The following is a 13,997-nucleotide window of genomic DNA, read 5'->3' as shown; positions in this document are numbered from 1 at the left end:
AGAGAGAGAGAGAGAGAGAGAGAGAGAGAGAGAGAGAGAGAGAGAGAGAGAGAGAGAGAGAGAGAGAGAAACCTTTTTGTGAGAGAAAACTATGCAAAGAATGGAAAAAAGTGACAAATTTATAGTAAGAAGGAAGGGATAAGAAGAGACGAATAAAGGAAGATGAAGGGAAAGATGAATAGCAATATTAAAGTAGAGGGTAGTGGAGATATGAAAATGTAAGAGAAGAAGAAAGGTTGAAGAAAGTGTAAATATTTAAAAAATAAGTGAATGTAAAAAACAATTATAGGAAAATTGGAAATAAAAAAGAAATATATATATATATATATATAGATGTTAAAACTGACAAAGATGAATATGTAAAGTCAATAATATATATATATATTTATATAATTGTAAAAAAAAAATATGAATAAATAATAAATAATAATTATGTGGCGAACGACGTGATGATGAGATGGCACAACAGGAGTTCAGCAGTAATAAATGTGACACTTCAACTTTTAGTAATATATAGATATAAATATAGATGTGTTTTTAGGTTACTTTAGAAGGAAAAAAATAGAACATATAGCACCATAATTGTTGATGTAGAAAGTGGAACTCTCAAAATAAACTGAAGATTTTCAATTTATTTGCAGCAAGTCAATGAGAGGAAAACGTTAAAGATTCTTCTAGTCCCAATATCATCACGATGGACTCCTTCAAATCCATCCAAAATTTTCATGCCCTTATTGCGGTGAACAAAACTCCATGAAAACCTGTCTTTTAGCTCCAAATTCGCAGTAAGATTCTTTAATTGATGGCTTTGTGGACTGCAAATTAACTCTCTAATGTTTCATCTTTTTGACTACTTACTAATAATCATGGTACAATTTTTGTAAACCAGTTTTGCTTTTACAGCTCTTATTGCAAGTGAGTGATGTTTCCTAGCTTGATAGATCATGTAGGGACTTTCACCCTTTAAGCAAAGACTGATAAGGTTATTATTTGCTTCGAACCTGAATGAGACTGCTTACCAACCATAGCTTACCCCGTTACACTAACACATATATAGTCACCATTCATTACACTGTATCGTAGGGTTGGAGCACAAAGGCTCCACTGTTTCTATTTAGACCAACATGATCAAACCTAAAGATGGAAAATAGGACCTCTCACCGAACCTAATTAACTCACAAGTTATTCTTACTTTTTTGGAGCCTTGATAGGTGAGATTGTGAAGTAAAATCATGATAAGTCCCTGTAAGATCTTACTGACCCCACGAAGATCTAATTATGGTCATAAAAAAGATTATGATTAAAACTCTTCAAATTTCAGAATCAAATACTAAATAAGTAGGAAAGACATTTGTTAGGTAAGGATGTTGTAGCTTAGCTAGTACGTCTTAGTGTTTTTAGTATTTTTAACAAAGACTTTCAGAGTTTTAAATTTCCTATCCTCAATTGTTGTATATAAAAAAGAGCATTTGCTTCAAAGAAGGATAAAGAAATCAAATTCGCTTTTCACGTGACTCATTAGCAAATTATCACTTGTCATTAATTATGTTGCTAATTGTGTAAACGTAATTCTATGAAGGCAATAGACATGTTTAGAAGTTCATTGAGATTATTCATAAATAAAATGGCATTTTTTTTCAATAAATATGACATAATATATTTGTTCTTTGTTATAAAACCGAAACATTAATTAGTTTTAAAGTATAAATGAGATTCAGATCAAATTTTTTATACAAAATTTTACTAATCGAGCTAAATGAACCTATATATCATTTTTGAAGCGTGGGTTACATGGCCAAACGGCTCCAACCTTCCCACCAAAGAAGTTTTCATAATGTAACTGGACCCATATTATCGGTGGAGCATAGCATAGGCCATGGAAATCACATGCCTCTCTGGTGACTAGGGTCCACTCAGACCCACCAGTAGGGACTAGGGAGGTGCCTAAAATTGAATGATCAAAAATAATGAACGGCAAAAGATGGGTCTATCAAATTTAATGAAATCTTAGAGAGAAAAACTCGAAGATGCATTAAGTTTGCTGAAGAGTGAGAGTGAAGGAGCACCCCCCCAACCCCACCATTACAAGTGTCAGTACAAAGTGATAGCCATTAATTACTGGAGCACACAACTCAAAAGAATTTATTCATTTCTGGCTTTGTGATTATCTCCAGCCATAATTGCACCGAAAGAATGAAGTAATAAACATGAATAAAATAATTTCCTAACTTTAACTTCGGCCAAACATGACAAATTATTAGTTCTACGGCGAAGACTACTGAAATAGTCCTCCTAACTAACGAAACAATAATATATATATATATATATATGGGAGTATGTGAGTCAGCTTTCTAATTAGCATAATAATAAAAAATCTAAATAATATTATGTTTGCATAAATTACCCCATTTTATTAGGTTAGAAATAGAAATAGAATCAACATCTTATAGATTACGAAATGGACCGGGTCATGTTGATGACTGAATTCATTGCCCACTAAGAGGGCCTCAGCTCATGGTCAAGTATTCCAGTAGAGATCTGAGAATATGTTTGATAACAAGTGTTTTTTTTTTTTTTTTCTTTTAAAGCCCAAAAAGTTGTCTGATAAGCCCAACAAAAAGAAAACTAAAACTAAAACCAAGCCTAACATAGGTTCCAATTAGAATAATAATGAATAAATAATTAAATTCACAAGTTTTAATAGTTTAAACTTTTGGGACCTTTCTTTTTTTTTTTGAGAAGATTTAGTTGATTATGGTGCAAGTTATTTGAGTTCAAACTTCACTCATAGTGCATGATTTCATTTCCTTTCTGGTATAGTTCTTCAAACGAATATGTGCTCCATTAATGCTTACTAAATGATATAGATATTGGTTACTAAATGCCAAGAATGATACATAAGAAAATCACAAACCACAAAGCATATATGCGCATATGATATAAATATTGCTTACTAAGAAAAGACAAGTGACACCAGTCACAGCCATTATTCTGTAATCAAAATCTTAAAGATTATTTTCTACAGTAATTTACACATAAGAAGCCTGGTTTTATTTAATATCATTTTGAGCTTTGCCTTTGGTTTGTGAGGGAAGTACACCCAACAAAGGGGGAACCAAACGCAAAATACAATGGTGATTAATTGAAGCAGATTCTCCAGGCAAGGTCAAGGCAACAATTTTGCACTCTCATCCCTCCCATTTGTGTGTGCGCGCGCGCGCGCGAGTGAGAGAGAGATGGAGATTACTGTGCATAACTCAAAGAGTGAGAACAAAAGGTGGGGCATCCTTTCTTGGCCCTGCAACAGAACGATAAACATAAAGTTTATCAGCCTGACAACCATCATTCCCGCATTCCCTTATTACCTCCACATTCAACCTGGGCATCTCTTGTGCCAACAATCTACAGCCATCCATTGTCACTTTGCAGCCTGACATCCAAAGTGACCTCATTGATTCATATTTCCTGAAACTTGATAGCAAAGCTGCATTCCCAAACGGGCAGTCCCTTATCTCAAGTTTCCTCAGCTTTGGACAACCTTTCAATACACACTCCATGCCCCAATCACTGCTGCCAGCAAATGCAACAGAAAGTGTTTCCAAGTTCTATGTTTGATAACAAGTGTTTTTTTTTTTTTTTTCTTTTAAAGCCCAAAAAGTTGTCTGATAAGCCCAACAAAAAGAAAACTAAAACTAAAACCAAGCCTAACATAGGTTCCAATTAGAATAATAATGAATAAATAATTAAATTCACAAGTTTTAATAGTTTAAACTTTTGGGACCTTTCTTTTTTTTTTTGAGAAGATTTAGTTGATTATGGTGCAAGTTATTTGAGTTCAAACTTCACTCATAGTGCATGATTTCATTTCCTTTCTGGTATAGTTCTTCAAACGAATATGTGCTCCATTAATGCTTACTAAATGATATAGATATTGGTTACTAAATGCCAAGAATGATACATAAGAAAATCACAAACCACAAAGCATATATGCGCATATGATATAAATATTGCTTACTAAGAAAAGACAAGTGACACCAGTCACAGCCATTATTCTGTAATCAAAATCTTAAAGATTATTTTCTACAGTAATTTACACATAAGAAGCCTGGTTTTATTTAATATCATTTTGAGCTTTGCCTTTGGTTTGTGAGGGAAGTACACCCAACAAAGGGGGAACCAAACGCAAAATACAATGGTGATTAATTGAAGCAGATTCTCCAGGCAAGGTCAAGGCAACAATTTTGCACTCTCATCCCTCCCATTTGTGTGTGCGCGCGCGCGCGCGAGTGAGAGAGAGATGGAGATTACTGTGCATAACTCAAAGAGTGAGAACAAAAGGTGGGGCATCCTTTCTTGGCCCTGCAACAGAACGATAAACATAAAGTTTATCAGCCTGACAACCATCATTCCCGCATTCCCTTATTACCTCCACATTCAACCTGGGCATCTCTTGTGCCAACAATCTACAGCCATCCATTGTCACTTTGCAGCCTGACATCCAAAGTGACCTCATTGATTCATATTTCCTGAAACTTGATAGCAAAGCTGCATTCCCAAACGGGCAGTCCCTTATCTCAAGTTTCCTCAGCTTTGGACAACCTTTCAATACACACTCCATGCCCCAATCACTGCTGCCAGCAAATGCAACAGAAAGTGTTTCCAAGTTCTTGGCATACTTCCCAATGTACTCAAATGTGAGGTCAGTCAATAAACCTGAAACTGCAAGCCTCCGGAGTTTGGTGCAAGTTTTCACCACTGCACCAAAAGCCTCATCCATGGGTTCATTTGTTTGGTAATCTGGCTGGCGTGGGTTCATTATGCAAAGCCTGAAGTGGGTGAAATCAGGGCAGTTCTGCACAATGGTTGCTACTGCAGCATTAGTCATCTGTCGGCAAAAGTAGAGAACATAGTGGAGTTTCTTGCAGCCATATGACACAGCAAGGAACCCAGTTTCAGTCACCCCATGTAAAATTTCATCCTCAAACGGATCGGATGCAGGGAAGACACGGAGTTCCTCAAGTAGAGGACAGTTTGATCCGACGGCTTCCAACCCCTCATCTTCAACCGAGTCCTGGACCTGTATCAAGAATTTGACATAGAGGCCCCAAATTAGTGATGTTATGACTTTTTATAATTAACATGTTACTTGTGCAAGTCAGAGCAGTTAGAACTACAAAAAAATTGTTAAGAATTAGTTAAATACTAGGATTTGTTATTGGTGCATATGCAGTGAGCTTTCTGGCATTTTGTTAACTAAAGTAGTAATTATTACGTAAGAAGTAAGCACAGAATTCATTGGTTGGGGTTAGAAAACAGCTGAACAGAACTGTAAGTTCTAGTGGAAGAGGGACTATGTCTTTGTGAAATGATGTGTATTGCTGACAGGTGAAGCATGTAGTTCTCAAAATATACTTTTGAAGTGCATATGAAATGCCAGAGGTAGAGGAACCACCAAATTTACAAGAAGGAAACTACATAAAGGTGAAGAGATCTGAATTATCAGTTGTAAGATGAAGTATTTCCATATTTTAAGAAAAGTCCAAGATGCAGTGGTTTCATTGAATTGGAGAAAGATAATTATCTCCTCCGCAAAAACACAAATAATGATTTTAGAACTCTTAAGTTGTGCACCATGACCATGTCAAAAAGAATTGTAGCTTTTCTTACTTTACTATTGAACTTTGAGGAAATCTGACAAGTGGAGAAAATGGGAAATTGAGGTTCCTTACCCAGAGGCGCTGAAGAAGTGGGCAATGAATAAGAAGATTAGACAATTCATCACTTCGCAAAGCAGCATAGCTCAAATTCAAGAATGTCAAATTTGTACAGGCAGGGTAAAGAACTGGAAGAAATATGGATGTAACTTCATAAAAACCAGAGAGGATGTTTAGATTCTTGCAATTGTTGAATGCACTTTTGAGCTCTGAGTGCTGGCGGGGCATAAGCTCTTGCAAAAGTGAACCGGTACCTAGCTCCCTTAAGTGAGGAGCAAGAACAAGCAGCCTGTGTAATTGTTCCAAGGTCATATTTTCATTAACTTTTAAAACTTTCAACGATTTGCACCTACTAACCAGTCTCTCAAGAGCTTCAAAATTAACATCACTATTCAAATTGGCAAAGTTTAGTACTTCCAGTGACATGAAGTTTTCAGGGAAGCAACTCAACCATTTACCACTTTTATCATCGATATCATTCTCTTGTATGTCGAGCTCGGTCAAATTCCTGTAACCAAATCAGAATTTAGAACTTTATCTTTAATATGTGGAAATGCAATATGAGAAGTAAAACATTAATTTTAACATAAAACTTTAACAATTTTATATATATTAAACATACTCCACATTGTTAACCATATAGTAGAAAGGAATAAATAGAAGAACGTCAACTTATAGGGAATAACGTGTCAAGATTCCCCATATCTCGATTAATAGACTGGTTTTAGGTAAAACAAATGAATATTTCTAGTGCTCTCCACTCATTTGAATCTTAAATCATTTAGTGCAGAGTACACCGAAGAGAAAGGAAGCAACTCCAAGAACTCTCTTGATCACTGATGGTTCAGACCCCACAACCAAAGCTCATTGCAAGGTCACATCCTCATTTGCAAATGCAACAAATTTGGATTCCTAGCGAGATTCCCCTAGTTCAATTGATAGAAAATATATGCTCACAAATTTGCAAAGGTTCTTGAATATAAATATGAGAGATATTGAAAATATGGATAAATCCCACATCAAATAAATTCTGAACATTGAATTCTTTCTAGCGTGTAGAATTATACCCAAGAAACATATAGCCCACCAAATCAACTTTATTAAAGTTTCACTTCACCTAAGACCACAGGCATCAACTAGAGAGGTAGTTTTATAAAATGATACATCAACGAAATGCCAGTCAGAAACCAAAGAAAAAAGCAGAGGAAGAAATGGAAATAAAAATCACGTCCATTCCCACCACAACACTGTTTTCCTAGTAAAACACATTTCTTCTAAATTTTATCCACGGACATCCACCCAACAGGCCAAAACATAAGACCTACTCCAATCTAGTGGTAGTGATAAGCATACAATAATAAAGGTGACATCCTTATCACATAACAAAAAGAACCACAACTTTTTTTTTCACTTTGCACTTCATTCAAGGCCACAAGAAGATACTAGGTGGGTGCATTCTTCCTTGGCCGCATATTGGCCACTTATTAGCCATTTTATTTTCACCAAATGGGACTATTTGCAATAGTATAAATACAAGGATATGCCATCCACTAAATGCAGGATAAAAAGAGCATCCCCATTCACAGCAAAAAAAGAAGACCAAAAGAGACTAAAAAGTTGAAGCACTTCTATATGTTTCACAACTATTTCCACAATAACAACATAAAATCAAAATCTTTCCTTTCCTACCTTCTTCAAACTGAGTCCCATCACTAATCTGACAACTAGAACCACAAAATCAGTTTGATCAACCTAAAACAAAAGCCCCATTCATAGCAAAATGCATACAAATTTTGATCTCACACACATTCAAAATTTTAAAACCCCATCTCAAAACAAATAAGAACTCCAGCTAATAAAACTTAAAGCTTAAATTCACTACTCCCTAAAGTTTAGTCCTGGACCAATTTTAGTCCTTGAAGTTTAAATTAATCACCTTTAGGATGACGTGGCCAAACTAAAAACTGACATATTCAAATTTAAAGATTGAGTTCCAGTTAACTCAATTGGTAAAACCTCTTATGGTTGAATAAAAGATAAGAGTTTAATTCCTGCCTAAATCAAAAACCGATTAGTATCTTACGCTGATAATAAAAAACTATCATTAAGATTGTAACTCGGAACAAGCATGAAGAAATTAATGCTACTTCTTTACCTTTTGAGTTGTTTTGCCGTGGGTAGGCATAAAAGGATTTCACGTGCGTAAGGGGATCCCCCTTTCCCTACGTAGGTTCAACTCTCATTTACTAAAAGTCTGGAATCTTGAGTTACTAATTGGTGGGATACTAGGCAATCCGGGATATGCCCCTAGTTTGGTGAATCTCTTCCGTGCGTCTTCGCTAGGGCAGAGCTGCGCTCATTCTTTTCTGAAAGACTTCCCGGGGAATCTCTCTCTCGTATAGCCAACAAGATTGACTAGACTACACTCGAACCTCCGAATCCACTCTTTAAAAAAAAAAAAAACGCATGCAGTACTTTTGTTATAAATTTTATTCCATACATATTCTCTTTTTTTAAGGATCCACTGTAATAATGAGAAAGATTTTTGCATATCATGTGAAAAACACGATCGCCTGCCAGTTGAAGGCTTTCTGGTTCAGTCAATCGGTCCCTAAGGAAGCCCCGAAATGGGATGGATGGTAGAGAGCTGCCTGCGCCCAAAAGCATGATTCACTTGTCCATAGGGACCTCGTGGCATACAACCGAAACGACTGATGTGTAGGAAAGTCTTGTGCTGTGCTATGAACGCATAAGCAGGAAAAAAGTACATACGTTGAGCTACCAAAGGAAGTAATAACCCCTAAAGAGGCTTACTCGCTATAAGTGGAAACTCAAGGAAAAAAATTATTTTGTTAAAGAGCTAATGGGCTAAAACTAAAAAAGTTAATAAATTTGAACAAAAATGAGCGTGAAAGACGCATACAATTTTAGTAAGGAAACCAAAAAAAAAAATTTACTTACTTGCAATGAGTGGTAATGGAAGCAAGCCCATCAGTGCTGAACCCATCACAGCTCAAAAGCGAGAGAGCCTTAAAATTAGGAAAAGAAAGAGCCAAAAACTTTAAGCTCTCATCACTAACAGTCATTCTCTTAAGCCTAAGCTCCTCAAGAAAGTGATACTTGGTCGCAAAAAGGAGCAACCAAGAGTGAACATACGCACCCCATTTGGGTGGAACCAGATCGAAATCCGAGAACCTGGGTTTCCCTTTAAGGGTCACACTACGAATGTTTGGGAATCGACGAGTCAGTATCTCCGGCGAGACTGAGTAGCAGTTTCCGATGAACACGTGGGTTCTTGACCAGCGCTCAGCATCGTACCAGTCTTTGCAGACTAGAGAGACCGAGTTACGGTCTTTTCTGGAGTTTAAGAGAGAGAGAACTCGTTCGAGAACTTCGTCTGGGAATGGTGAGGATAGCTGGGTTGTTGACTCGTCCGAGTCAGGAGATGGGTCTGGGTTTTTTCTCTTGTGATTCATGGGTTCAGTGGGTCGAGAAAAAGCGATAGGATGAATATCTTGCTTGATTGGGCTAACGTACACTGTGTTTTTGTTTTGGATGGGAAATACATGTATAGTTTTCACAAGCTCTAGAGAGAGAGAGAGGAGCAAATAATAATTCTCAAAGACAAATTATCATATATATAGAGAGAGAAAGAGATGTTCGAGTTAGCTTAAAAGAGAAATAATCATTCCCATCAAAAAAAAAAAAAAAGAGAGAGAAATAATCATAAAATGAACCTTATAAATTTGTAATAATATTATATTTATAAATAAATAAGTAAAAACCACAAAACAACGAGAAATTACACGGTTTTCATGGTAGACCACGTCACTTGTCTACCAATTTACTAGAAGACTCTCACTTATTTAAAATTGCTTAGTCAGTGGTTAGTTTTTGTTTTAAAAAAATTTTAGACTCAACAATTTTAAACATGTGGGAGTCTTTTAGTGGAATGGTGGACAAATAACGTGGTCCTCCTGAGAACTTTATAATTTCTTCAAAACGAGGCTCATTCATGAGCGAGACACGCTCTTTGTTGATGATGAAGTATTGAAAAGCACAAGAAAGGATGCTGAGCTAAATATGAAAACCGATGACAACGAGTGTTATTTATGACATTAATCTATGTCAAACTGAGTTGAATATTAAAAATTTGGAATTATTAACTTCATTTTATTTTTTAAATACAAGTGAAGTTCACATCATCAAGCTAAAATGTATTTAAGTTTGGTTTATTTTCTTATTCACAAATTACTTGATTCACTTACAACTAAAATAGCATATGTTATGCCCACATAATCATTACGTAGAAGTTTGCGTCAATGTCCACAAAGTGATTTAAGTTTCATATAATTTCATTTTGGTTAATGAGCTAAGAACTCTTAGGGGAAGGGGATTCAAACCCTACACCTGAGATACCATTCAATCATTGGAAAGACATAATTACAATATATATATATATATATATAGGGTCAAGATTTGTGGCTCAAACCCAAAAATAATAAATTTGTAGAGCGTGGATAATAGAGTTAGGATAACTATGGAACTTACAACGGTTGATCACAACATACCAGTATAAACCAACATAAAAGTATAAGTAAAGATTAAGTGAGTTCAAGTTCGAAGAGACTTATGATAAATTGAATACAGGTTACAGTTCTTGGGGTTCCAATTCGACCTCCCCTTCTTTTAGGAGCCCTTCTTCTTTATATAATATCCTCCCCTCCCATCTCCATCATCCACTTGTTCTTTATCTAGGCTCCTACTTGAGTGCATGTTATGTCATGTATCTTCTTCAGCTTTTTGTGAGTAGTGCTAGATGAGGTTACCCTGTTCAGGTGTCTTCTCCACATAAATGCGGCCACAAAAGTTGCTGCAGTGCATTTAATACAATGATAGCAGCTTTTCCCTTAGATATTTCCTCATTCTTATCGTCTCCAGATATACTCAGAGCTTATCTTGATCAATAAGAATGCTCGAAAGATCATTCAGACCTTCTACACGTTCGATTAATCAATACTATTCGCGTCCGAGGAATAGAATCTCTTCGGACCGATGGCGACCTCTTCGGATTGCACCTATCTTTCTTTTCCGGGTATCCTTCTTTCAGATAGACCTTGCCCATATCATTTCCTTCTCTTCGGATGCACAGTAGTCCTCAAATGGGGCCCTAGGCCCACTATGTTAGGTTGGGCCTTTCCTCCCACAATATATATATTCAAATTCAACCTTATATTGTTCCTTAAAAATAAATAAATAAATAAATAAATAAATAATCTAACTTTGATTCCACAAGAGTCAAGGCCGGGGTCACAAAATGGGTGTGTGATCACTGGAGTCTGGAGCGTGACACATATTGGAAGCAATTTTCTCAATGATATCTATTTCTCGAAGGAATCAATCATGCTAATGCCTAGTATATGGGATGTAGTTCATTCTCCAATTATCTTTTTAAATGCAAGTAGCTATAATCATATTGATTATATACACAATAGAGTTCACTGAGGTTCAGCTCACTGCTTAGAAATCTGGTCTTCATGGAACAAGCTAGCTAGTTTGTCAGTATAGTTTTACAGTTTCTGTTTCAATAAAATCTTCTTGATTTTCATAATAATTTTTTAAAAAATAAAGTCAAGAAGTCATTAATTTAGTGCACTTTAAATGGGTCCGACATATAGGTAACATTCCAACTTTTTTAAAGGGCGCGTTGTGGGGATAAGTTTAGCGATTGAAGGTGACTTAATCACAATCCACATTATCACACATTAATGGTCATCTTTCATGGGAGTAGAAAAGATATGGTCATCTCTTCGACACGATGGGATTAGTACTGCTGGGTCAATGAAAGGTGAGAGGTACAATTGATTGATAATATCCAATTCAACTACAAAATAAAATTCATTTGATTGGCTCTGCAATGTACATGTAATGAGCAATGCTATATGAAATAAAATTTCATGACAAGTAATAAGTTATAATCCGTATAATCTCATTTTTACGTTTCATTTCTATTATATACTAGTTATAATACGTCAATTTAATTGTTGTGAAATTTTTTTTATCCTTTAGACTTATTGATGGCTTAATTTACCTCTAACCCCTAAAGACGAGTTACTCTTTTTTCTTTTTTCTTTTTTTATATGACTAACAATTATGGTTCCCCTTCTTAATCTACAATATGAAAGATAAGATGGAGTCAAATGGACCTAATTCTTCATGAAACAAGACTTGAAAACATGGGGAAGGTTTATTTATTATGGGAATAAGACCTCTAACCCTTTTGTCCCCCAGAGCTTAGGAGCACCATGTTCTACTAATACCTACTTTTCAGATTTTTCTCTCGGTCTTCAAAGGTCCACTTCGTTAAACCTTACTATCATGACTGTCTACTACTTGAAAAAAAAAATATATATATATATTGAACAATGTTAGAGACAAAAAAAAAAAATCACAAATATTTTACACAACAGTTAAATTGACAAGTTTTTACTAATTTTTATCTAAATCCATCGCTGACATCATTTTTTAACTACATACCACTAATAATTTGTCATATCAGCAATTTAGTATGCTGCGTAAATTTTGCGTGTTTATGGATTTTCTCAAAAAATCATAAGGGCTAGCTATGGGGGAATATCCACGTGGCAGATGCACAGTGGGACAAGATGGGCCGGGTTGTTGGGATATTGGGTTTCCCATGGTGGCCTTTGAGCTGTGAGGAAAGGGAGTTAGCTAAGATTGCTGAATGTTGATGCAGCAATGAGGAAGACCACGTAGGTCTTTTAAGGACACGGATTTGGACATGGGTGTGCATGTGTGACCAACCTTTTCGGCTTTTTACCAACTGGACTCTAGGATTGGATCGCTCCTAAAACAATCCTCACTCCTAAATGATATCCTTTTATTATTAAGCTCCAATTAGTTCGATTAATGAGCAAAAAGATATTCATTAACACCATAATGATTATCATCAACAAAAAGTTTGAGAAATTTGTTTTGATTTTTATAAACAGTACTTATCATTATCAATGTGATTTCTTATAATATATTAAGAATATTAAGGATATAGTGTCAATTATGCTGTTTATATTTCATTTAGAAATAAAAATGGCTTAGTAGGAAGATTAATCAGTTTTTTTTTTTTTTAAATCTATAGAAGTTTGTGTAAATTGTCCTATTTCGTTTAGAATACTGTAGTATGCATCCATAAAAAGTTTGTGTTGTAATTATCAAATTATAAATAAAAAAAAATCCTACTTTCTTACTTTAAAAATAATTATAAAAAAACAAAGTCCTATTTCCTCAAATTGGATGTCGGAGAAGGTTGATTTTGTCTACTCACTTCTTTTTCTTTTTCTTTTTTTTAATTTGGAAATATTTTCGCTTTCTTTTGATTGCGTTTATTTCTTGGGTTTGCTTCATAACTTGAAAGTTGAAACTCCTTTTGGATGTTCTCTAATTTAAAATCTGATCTACTTTCCCATTTTCAAGATTCTGAGCTACTTGAGCTTGCATTCGTATACTGAGTTGTGGGCCTCGTGGCCCCTGCAAGATGTTGGGCCGAGGTCTATGAATGGCCTAACAGAAGACACAAAGACCCAATACTTAGAAAGCTAGATACGGCTCTGGCCATATTTTTCTGGTATATCTTGTGAGCTTGGAAAGATTTGTATCAATTTTTAAATTTCTAGAGGATATCTTATATAAAAAAGATAAAGACTTAAAATAGCAAGAGACTAATTTTTAATGAAGACCAAAACAAAGGAATCTCCTGCAAAGAAATGACAAATAAAATGACCAAAATTTAATAGGTAAATTAGGGTTTTGGGAAAAAGTAGTGGAATGTCCCAAAAGATTTACACTGATTTTTAATACCAAAGTAACACGGTTGATTTTATCCTCCTCTTGGTTTACAATTGCACGAAAATTTCTCAGGCCCTGGCAGTATGTACTCATGATTGCCACGAAGAACATAAAAGAAACATGGCTAAAATTTTGCCGAAATCCTATGATATATAAGAGAGAGAAAAAAATGATCTTTTCTTATTTTTCAATTAACATTGCCCAATAAAGCATGTTATATTAAAGAACAAAACAAAGTTTTTGCACCCTTGACATGGGTGACTAGTAACTAGCCATGTAGCATGATTTTTGAAGAAAGTTTCTGCAATTCTGAAAATATTAATCAGACGCTTCCCCCCTTCCGTCCCAACCAGAGAAAAAAAAAAAAAAAAAAAAAACCAACTGTACCTACTACTGACAACTTAACAAGATAAAAAAAAA

General features: G+C 35.2%; 1 protein-coding gene across 1 annotated transcript; it reads right to left on the bottom strand.

The window, feature by feature from the left end:
• Positions 1 to 4,020: 4,020 nt before the first annotated feature.
• On the bottom strand, positions 4,021 to 9,344 carry LOC111995080 (protein AUXIN SIGNALING F-BOX 3). The gene is made up of 3 exons (XM_065767137.1): positions 8,676 to 9,344; positions 5,730 to 6,222; positions 4,021 to 5,077 (listed from the first exon to the last, which is right to left on the bottom strand). Exons 1-3 carry the CDS (start codon positions 9,188 to 9,190, stop codon positions 4,319 to 4,321), a joined length of 1,767 nt encoding a protein of 588 aa, XP_065623209.1. The 5' UTR covers positions 9,191 to 9,344; the 3' UTR covers positions 4,021 to 4,318.
• Between the last annotated feature and the right edge of the window lie 4,653 nt (positions 9,345 to 13,997).

Source organism: Quercus suber, unplaced genomic scaffold (assembly GCF_002906115.3).
Source record: "Quercus suber isolate HL8 unplaced genomic scaffold, Cork oak 2.0 scaffold_777, whole genome shotgun sequence".
Taxonomy (NCBI): Eukaryota; Viridiplantae; Streptophyta; class Magnoliopsida; order Fagales; family Fagaceae; genus Quercus; species Quercus suber.
This window is presented reverse-complemented; position numbering and strand designations above follow the sequence as displayed.

Coding starts and splice junctions, on each gene's coding strand:
- LOC111995080 (XM_065767137.1), bottom strand. CDS start 9,190: ATGAATCACAAGAGAAAAAACCCAGACCCATCTCCTGACTCGGACGAG. Junction 6,223..8,675: donor TCCATTACCACTCATTGCAA/GTAAGTAAATTT, acceptor ATTTGGTTACAG/GAATTTGACCGAGCTCGACA. Junction 5,078..5,729: donor CACTTCTTCAGCGCCTCTGG/GTAAGGAACCTC, acceptor TTCTTGATACAG/GTCCAGGACTCGGTTGAAGA.